Here is a 10,000-nt window from a genome sequence, read left to right on the forward strand (position 1 = left end):
CTGAAAGTTTAGAGGGACGGCCGGCTCTTCGTAGATTTGTAGTGGTCTGATACTCCTTCCATTTCAATATTATCGCTTGCACAGTGCTCCTTGGGATTTTTTAAAGCTTGCGAAATCTTTTTGTATCCAATCCGGCTTTAAACTTCTCCACAACAGTATCTCGGACCTGCCTGGTGTGTTCCTTGTTCTTCATGATGCTTTCTGCGCTTTACACGGACCTCTGAGACTATCACAGAGCAGGTGCATTTATACGGAGACTTGATTACACACAGCTGGATTCTATTTATCATCATTAGTCATTTAGGTCAACATTGGATCATTCAGAGATCCTCACTGAACTTCTGGAGAGAGTTTGCTGCACTGAAAGTAAAGGGGCTGAATAATTTTGCACGCCCACTTTTTCAGTTTTTTATTTGTTAAAAAAGTTTGAAATAGCCAATGAATTTCATTCCACTTCATAATTGGGACCCACTTGTTGTTGATTCTTCACAAAAAATTACAGTTTTATATTTTATGTTTGAGGCCTGAAATGTGGCAAAAGGTCGAAACGTTCAAACGGAATACTTTCGCAAGGCACTGTATAGATAGATAGACAGATAGATGATAGACAGATAGACAGACAAACAGGTAGAAAGACAGACAGGTAGACTGATATATAGACAGGTAGATAGCTGGAGAGATAGCTAGATAGATAGACAGATAAAACCCTACCTTGTTGTTCTTGGTGGGAGTGATGGGCTCCAGGTGATCGCTGCTGATGCTGACCACCTTCTCAGACTCCTGCATGAACACCGAACACATCCCGCCCTACAGGAACACGCAACGCAAACACGTCAAAAACACACCACGCACAAGTATCACGCAACATTAAAAGCGCAATCGTGCAAGTTATTTCGCTGACTTTTTGTTGGACACCAAGGGTGGAAAAAAAGGGGACAAGGGTATAATATGGAGAGAAAAAATTCAGTCCCGCTGCTTTCCAAACTCTGTTGACGAGACCTTTCAGTGACGCGAGTGGAGCCACGTTTCGGGGCCCTGGATTCAACGGTAACGGGGTTACACCAATCAAAATCAATCAATCAAAATGTATTTATATAGCACTTTACAGCAACCAGCAGGTATCCAAAGTGCTTAACGTCAGAAACACATATCCTACAATAGAAAGAATGAACATAGAAAACAGTGAAATCAGAAAAGGTTACAAAGAAACAAAAAGAATGAAATTGTCACACCACTGCTACGTATTAAAAGGCCAGACGAAACCGATGAGTTTGGACCTAAAAAGAGCTACATATCTGTAATGGTGCCAATATCAGGGGGGCAACTTGTTCCAGAGTCTCGGGGCAGCGACTGCAAAAGCCTGATCACACACACACATATATATATATATATATATATATATATATATATATATATATGACTTTTGTAGGACACCAATGGGACAGTGGAGTTGAAAAAAGGGACAAGGGTATAATATGGGAAAGATTCAGCCCCGCTGCCTTCCCAACTCCGTTGGCGAGATCTTTCAGTGACGCAAGTGGAGCCATGTTTCGGGGGGCCCTGGATTTAACGGTAACAGGGTTCAACCACCCATATATCTCCTCCCTTCTGTGTGAAGCAGCAGCAGATGGAGGTTTTCAGACTGTGAGGAGGGAGAGATGATGGGAAAAAGATGCCGCGTGAGGTCAAAGGGAACGCTTATCGCTCACAGAGGCTATTGGGTTTCTTTAAAAAGCAATCTTTCGCCACAAACTGCATCATTAATCTTACTCCTCTCAGTCACAACTCGAGTCAATCCCAAAACACACAGACGTGATGCCGGGGGGGGGGTTCTCCTGCATAGAGGAATTGTTGGCGCCCCCAAAACCTGACAACGACATCGGAGAAAGCCACAAAAAAAGGCGGGAAACGCGTGTTTGGCGATGTGTTGCAGCGTTTCCCGGTGTGTTTATTGCTCCAGACGATGAAAAAAACGGTTTACTGTGCAGCCAAAAGGCGATGAAGTCCTTGTTCTCCTTTTTTATCTCAGAGGAGCCTCCAAAAACTAGTCTGTCAAGCCAGACCCACATCCAGATGTTGGCGCTGGGAACTCACCGTTGGCAGGGCTCAATCCGAGGGGCGACAGGCGACAAGTGGGATTCATGAAACGTTCGTACCACACCAATCAGAGCGCAAGAATGGTCGTACGTTGATAAATGCAGCGGCTGGAAACCATCGTCATTTAAATATCACGCCCCAATATATTCTCCATTTTGAGGCCTCGCTCCAGCAATTTACGAGATGGCGAGATGTAATCCGGCTGAGAAGCGGCACTTTTCAGAGGTGGAGCTTGAAACACTGATATCTCAGGTTCATTTGCACTAACGTGTGCACTATTTGGCAACCTGAAAACTGGTATTAAAAGGCTGTAGAAAGAATGCGGGATGAAAAGAGATCACTGATGCGGTGAACAGTGTTGCCGTGGTAAATCATCGGACTCCAGCTGAAGTTTAACCTTTCAGTAACGCGAGTGGAGCCACGTTTTGGGGCCCTGGATTTAACGGTAACAGGGTTCGACCACGCATATATCTCCTCCCTTCTGTGTGAATCAGCAGCAGATGGAGGTTTTCAGACTGTGAGGAGGGTGAGATGATGGGAAAAAGATGCCGCGTGACGTCAAAGGCAACGGTTATCGCTCACGGAGGCTACTGAGTTTGTTTAAAAAGTCATCTTTCGCCACAAACTGCATCAATAATCTCCCTCCTTCTCTGAGACACAACTCGAGTCAATCCCAAAACACACAGACGTGACGCCAGGGGTCTTTCCCCCAAAAGAGGTCAAAAATCACCAGCGCCTTTTCACATTTTTTTGGGACTTGTCATGGTAGGAAAAGCACAGCTGGGATTGATAACCTTCCATCAAGTGTCCCAGTAAGCTATCTCAGTGAGTCAGCATTAGGGCTGGGCGATATATCGATATAAACAAATATATCGATATATTTTTAAATGAGATATGGAATTAGACCATATCGCATATATCGATATAGTTCAAATGTGATCCTTGCTCCCATAGATATGTCGCCGTGAGGTTCTAAAACATACGTCAAAACCCGCCGCCATCTTGGAACAGGGGTCCGAAGCATTCAGATCAACGCTAAAGATGCCGGACTTTTGTACTGCTTAATTATGTTCGATAGAGGAAATGAAAAGAACAAACAGCATGGATAACATTTAACAGGTGACAATGTGTTTTATGATATATATATGCCGCCGCCGACCAGCAATCTGAGCTCCGGCGCGGGAGGCGAGGAGAGCCCCGTCGGCCGGCAGCGTCTCTTCCCGGGCAAAAACACAGCTTACGCGCTGGCGCTGCTCGGTCCCCGCTGATCCAGATCGGACCAGCCAAAGACAGAGCGGTGACCGGTAGGATCTTACGTAGTCCAGGACGAACTGTATGTCGATATGTGGAAAGTTCCACTAAGTTTGCCGTGGCAGGCGGGACGGCGAAGAAGCTACAGCGGGGCAGCGACCGTCTGCGGCTGCAGGATCTGGAGCTCAGTGCCCGTTAAAATTACATGTAACCCTTAAATACATACAGAAATAAATAGTGGAGGAATGAGCCTGGACATTTCAGTCTGTTTAAACTTCACCTTGAAGCAGAAACTCTTAGTTCAGAAGGGTGAAGTTTCCGTTTGGACTCAGATCTGTGAACCGATCATAATAAATGTCTTTGTTTTGTAGTCGATAGTTCATCTTAAGTTTACTTAAGTGGAAGCAGTATCAAGTGGAAGAATGGGACTATAACCTAGGCTTACAGGCATGAGGCATTACATTTTGAACAAAGTAGATTATATTAATATCAAAAGCTTAATTGACCTTTGGAACGAATCACAAATAGCCTATGGAGCTTTGATTTCAAAAAAGTTACTCCTGTTATACAGTATTTAGGTTTACATTTTATTGTTATTTGAACAGCTGAGCATTTAATCATGAACCACGTGAAGAAACCGGTTTATTATTTATTTGATTTTGCAACTGTTTCTATGAAACTACTTGTGACATGTCATATTTGATTTGGGCTTTGACTGAACATTTGCTCTCACTTCGCGGAAAAAATATCGCGATATATATCGTATATCGATATTCAGCCAAAATATATCGGGATATGACTTTTGGTCCATATCGCCCAGCCCTAGTCAGCATGCACAGTACCAGGACCTCTCCTAAGTGGAATGCAGCCATCAGTAATGGTTTAATACCAGGACCTCTCCTAAGTGGAATGCAGCCATCAGTAATGGTTTAATACCAGGACCTCTCCTAAGTGGAATGAAGCCATCAGTAATGGTTGTGAATACACCTGTTCTTTTCCTACTATGACATGTCAACATGTCCAGCAGCCACAAGCCCCGCCCAACGACTCTATACACGATGTGATTGGCCTGACTAGAGTTTTTCCAGCTCGCAAGCCAACGGAAAGTTGCCAGACTGACCCTGGCTGCTGCCGCTATGGGTGCGCCTAGATTTCTAGGCTATCCAAAAACAGGATTTATCTCCAAAAAGTACTTTCCAAAAATGGGTTGAAAGCCAGATGGTAATATTGGACGGGCTCTGTGAAATACCGTCACGGTTGATAGACAGGTATGTCCTTTCTGTTCCAGACGAGAAGCAGAACTAGATGAAACCCACCCTGTTTGGGACAGATGTTTAGATAACGGACACTAGAGGCCTTCACACGTTAGTGTGGACACTTGGAAGGCCAAATTTCAAACACACAATAACATTTCTGATCATTGTCTCTGCTGCAGCTGCTTCCATGGCTACAATCACGCATTAGACACAGGAATATGAGCACAAAGATGGGCATCATCGATAATTACACCTATACAAAATGGAAAAGATGCCTCAAAATGTGCATCTTACAGACCCATATCACTACTTAATACTGATCATAAGACAATATCTGCAAACTCTAAATGTAATGGATCACACACACAGATAGAAAAGACAGACCTCCTATTATTGACTTTGGATGCAGAAAAAGCTTTTGATTTGGTGAATTGGACCTTTACTGTACTGCATAGGTTATGTGGAAATGTGTCATTTGTGCAATATGTTGGCTATTTGAGTTGTGCATTATGTCATTTTGTGCACTGTGTAGGCTATTTGAGTTGTGCATTATGTCATTTTGTGCACTGTGTAGGCTATTTGAGTTGTGCAATATGTCATTTTGTGCACTATGTGGGCTATTTGGGTTGTGCAATATGTTAGTTGTGCAATGTGTAGGCTATTTGGGTTGTGCAATATGTTAGTTGTGCAATGTGTAGGCTATTTGGGTTGTGCAATATGTTAGTTGTGCAATATGTGGGCTATTTGGGTTGTGCAATATGTTAGTTGTGCAATGTGTAGGCTATTTGGGTTGTGCAATATGTTAGTTGTGCACTATGTGGGCTATTTGGGTTGTGCAATATGTTAGTTGTGCAATGTGTAGGCTATTTGGGTTGTGCAATATGTTAGTTGTGCAATGTGTAGGCTATTTGGGTTGTGCAATATGTTAGTTGTGCAATATGTGGGCTATTTGGGTTGTGCAATATGTAGGCTATTTGGGTTGTGCAATATGTTAGTTGTGCACTATGTGGGCTATTTGGGTTGTGCAATATGTTAGTTGTGCAATGTGTAGGCTATTTGGGTTGTGCAATGTGTAGGCTATTTGGGTTGTGCAATATGTTAGTTGTGCACTATGTGGGCTATTTGGGTTGTGCAATATGTTAGTTGTGCAATATGTAGGCTATTTGGGTTGTGCAATATGTTAGTTGTGCACTATGTGGGCTATTTGGGTTGTGCAATGTTAGTTGTGCAATATGTGGGCTATTGGGGTTGTGCAATGTGTTAGTTGTGCAATATGTAGGCTATTTGGGTTGTGCACTATGTGGGCTATTTGGGTTGTGCAATATGTAGGCTACTGGGGTTGTGCATTATGTCATTTGTACAATACGTAGGCTATCGGGGTTGTGCAATAGGTTAGTTGTGCAATTCATAGGCTATTTGGGTTGTGCATCATGTCAGTGCACTGTGACATTTTGTGCAATACGTACAGGGTCGTTCAATTAGAAACTGCCAATGAAAGGAGGAGTTAATGTGCTTACTATATAGGGACCTGTCTAATGTATATGAGAGCATGTTTTGCGCTGCATGACAGTATGTGGTGAGAGATGCTTTTTTTCCGTATTTTGTGTTGTCTTTGTAAAGCTGTGGAACGGACAGAGTCCTAAACAAATTTCCTTTGGGGGACAACAAAGGATATCTTATCTTATGTTTGAGGAAATGAGGAGCTTTGGCTTAAATGAGAAATTCTGTCAATGGATACGATACTGCGCCCTTTATAGTAAACTTTTCCTAAAGCAAAAGTGGTACGCTATCAACGGGATTTAGTATTCAAAGAGGCACCAGACAAGGCGATCCTCACGAGAGGCCTTCACACGTCAGTCTGGAAACTTGGAAGGCCAAATTTCAGACACACGATAATATTTCTGATCACTGTCTCGCTGCAGCTGCTTCCACGTTGCCACGTCGCGTTATTACACCTTCAACCGTTAGTCGCCCAGTTAAACCGCTCTGAGACTTCAGGCTGAGCTTTTTGTGCTTTTCTAACACTTGAATTGCAGATGAACGATTACGCGTAGGCTCTTGGCGAGGGAGAATATTTAGACGGATTTAGCTGCGGCTCACTTTCTCTTAAAAACATTACTTCAACTCTTATCGGGCTTCTCGGGAGCCAAAAAGAAATTCAGTCCCGCTGCTTTCCAAACGCTGTTGGCGAGACCTTTCAGTAACGCGAGGAGCCACGTTTCGGGCCCTGGATTTAACGGTAACAGGGTTCGACCACCCATATATCTCCTCACTTCTGTGTGAAGCAGCAGCAGATGGAGGTTTTCAGACTGTGAGGAGGGAGAGATGATGGGAAAAAGATGCCGCGTGAGGTCAAAGGAAACGGTTATCGCTCACGGAGGATATTGAGTTTGTTTAAAAAGCAATCTTTCACCACAAACAAACATCATTAATCTTACTCCTGTCAGTCACAACTCGAGTCAAAACCCAAAACACACAGACGTGATGCCAGGGGTCTTTCCCCCAAAAGAGGTTTTAGCCCGAGCCAAAGAAAAATCACCATCGCCAAAATGATAAGAATTGAGAATCAAAACAGTGATTTAAATCCTCGACAATTTTCCAAACATAAACTTAAAGGTCCTCTAAGAGATGTTGGGTGACGGGGCTCCTGGTTGACGTTCGAAGTATCGGTCAAACAAAACGGAGGCTAGCTCGCCCCCTCCCTTCCTGAAACAGTCATGAACCCTCATTGTGGATGTAGCCTACGTGCTAATACTGCAGTGATAATGGCTCAACCAGCTCCTTATTGGCAGGAACACGGTTATGTTTGGTGGTGCGGGTTGGCGCAGTATGTTTTTGTTGGTGTTTGTGGAGCCTGGGCTGTCTTCAGAGATCGCATTTTTTACAGTGTGTTCAGGGGACAGACAGCTAGCAGATAGTGAGGAGATGTTTTTTACAGTGTGTTCAGGGGACAGGCAGCTAGCAGATAGTGAGGAGATGTTTTTTACAGTGTGTTCAGGGGACAGGCAGCTAGCAGATAGTGAGGAGATGTTTTTTACAGTGTGTTCAGGGGACAGGCAGCTAGCAGATAGTGAGGAGATGTTTTTTACAGTGTGTTCAGGGGACAGGCAGCTAGCAGATAGTGAGGAGATGTTTTTTACAGTGTGTTCAGGGGACAGGCAGCTAGCAGATAGTGAGGAGATGTTTTTTACAGTGTGTTCAGGGGACAGACAGAAGAATTTAAAATTTCTGCCACCACGGTATCAGAAATAGGGCAGACGCACAACATGGTTTCCGTTATGTACACCACATAAAAAATTCTGCCCCGCTGCCTTCTCAACTCGAATGACGAGACCTTTCAGTAACGCGATTGGAGCCACGTTTCGGCCCTGGATTTATCCAATCGGCGTACGCCAGTCCTACGCCTGTTTTAGGTCGTACGCACGTTTCATAACTGAGGGCCGATTGTGATCGGCCTGACCGGAGTTGCCAGACTGACCCTGGCTGCTAATTCCATTTGCTGCAGCTATGGGTGCATCTAGACTTCTAGGCTATCCAAAAAACAGGATTTATCTCCAAAAAAAAAATCTTTTCCAAAAATCGGTTGAATGACAGATGGTAATACTGGACGAGCTCTATGAAATACTGTCCCGGTTGACAGACAGGTATGTCCTTTCTGTTCCAGGCGAGAAGCAGAACCAGATGAAACCCAGTGTGTGTTTGAGACAGAGGTTTAGATAACACACGTCAGTCTGGACACTTGGAAGGCCAAATTTCAGACACACTAACATTTCTGATCATTGTCTCTGCTGCAGCTGCTGCCACGTTATTACACCTTCAACCGTTAGTCGCCAAGTTAAACCGACCTGAGACTTCAGGCTGAGCTTTTTGTGCTTTTCTAACACTCGAATTGCAGATGAACGATTACGCGTAGGCTCTTGGCGAGTGGAGAATATTTAGACGGATTTAGCTGCGGCTCGCTTTCTCTTAAAAACTGCATTACTCCAACTCTTATCGGGCTTCCGGGGCCCCAAAAAAAAACATTCAGTCCCGCTGCTTTCCAAACTCTGATGACGAGACCTTTCAGTAACGCGAGAGGAGCCACGTTTCGGCCCTGGATTTAACGGCAACAGGGTTCAACCACCCATATATCTCCTCACTTCTGTGTGAAGCAGCAGCAGATGGAGGTTTTCAGACTGTGAGGAGGGTGAGATGATGGGAAAAAGATGCCGCGTGAGGTCAAAGGGAATTGGTATCGCTCACGGAGGATATTGAGTTTGTTTAAAAAGCAATCTTTCACCACAAACAAACCTCATTAATCTTACTCCTTCTCTCAGTCACAACTCGAGTCAAAACCCAAAACACACAGACGTGATGCCAGGGGTCTTTCCCCCCAAAAGAGGTTTTAGCCCGAGCCAAAGAAAAATCACCAGCGCCAAAATGATAAGAATTGAGAATCAAAACAGTGATTTAAATCCTCGACAATTTTCCAAACATCCGAACATAAACTTGAAGGTCCTCTAAGAGATGTTGGGTGACGGGGCCTCTTGTTGATGTTCGAAGTATCTGTCAAACAAAACGGAGGCTAGCTCGCCCCCTCCCTTCCTGAAACAGTCATGAACCCTCATTGTGGATGTAGCCTACGTGCTAATACTGCAGTGATAATGGCTCAACCAGCTCCAGCAGATAGTGAGGAGATGTTTTTTACAGTGTGTTCAGAGGACAGACAGCTAGCAGATAGTGAGGAGATGTTTTTACAGTGTGTTCAGAGGACAGACAGCTAGCAGATAGTGAGATGTTTTTTACAGTGTGTTCAGGGGACAGACAGCTAGCAGATAGTGAGGAGATGTTTTTTACAGTGTGTTCAGGGGACAGGCTGCTAGCAGATAGTGAGGAGATGTTTTTTACAGTGTGTTCAGGGGACAGACAGCTAGCAGATAGTGAGAAGATGTTTTTTACAGTGTGTTCAGGGGACAGACAGCTAGCAGATAGTGAGGAGATGTTTTTACAGTGTGTTCAGGGGACAGACAGCTAGCTGATAGTGAGGAGATGTTTTTTACAGTGTGTTCAGGGGACAGACAGCTAGCTGATAGTGAGGAGATAAAAAAGCCTAAAAAACGCGTGAAATCTCTTAGAGCACCTTTAAATAAGAGTCTGGCTGTGTCTCACTCTTCCAGGTGATGTGCACAGACAGTAGTATTTAAATATTAATACTACTTGTTGTAAGCGGTTTTGATAATTGGGGCTTTATTTACTCCAGCATAATAGACATGTTTGTTCATCAAATTGTCAGAAATAACAGGAAAATGCATTTGATTTCTGTCAAATAAGACATAACACAGACTCATTGCCTTTACTGTACGCGGACTGATCAGGTTTAATGCCAAATGTCCAGAAATCTGTTTTTTTTAAGGGTT

At 44.0% G+C, this 10,000-nt stretch overlaps 1 protein-coding gene across 1 annotated transcript in view; it reads right to left on the reverse strand.

The window, feature by feature from the left end:
* Positions 1-10,000, reverse strand: part of supt5h (SPT5 homolog, DSIF elongation factor subunit) — a 73,582-nt gene that overhangs the window by 1,905 nt on the left and 61,677 nt on the right. Inside the window, exon 30 of the mRNA XM_039778484.1 lies at positions 712-807. Within this exon, the coding sequence (XP_039634418.1) occupies positions 712-807 (96 nt within the window). The remainder of the gene's footprint in view (positions 1-711; positions 808-10,000) is intronic.

The sequence above is a fragment of the Perca fluviatilis genome, chromosome 2 (genome assembly GCF_010015445.1).
Source record: "Perca fluviatilis chromosome 2, GENO_Pfluv_1.0, whole genome shotgun sequence".
Taxonomy (NCBI): Eukaryota; Metazoa; Chordata; class Actinopteri; order Perciformes; family Percidae; genus Perca; species Perca fluviatilis.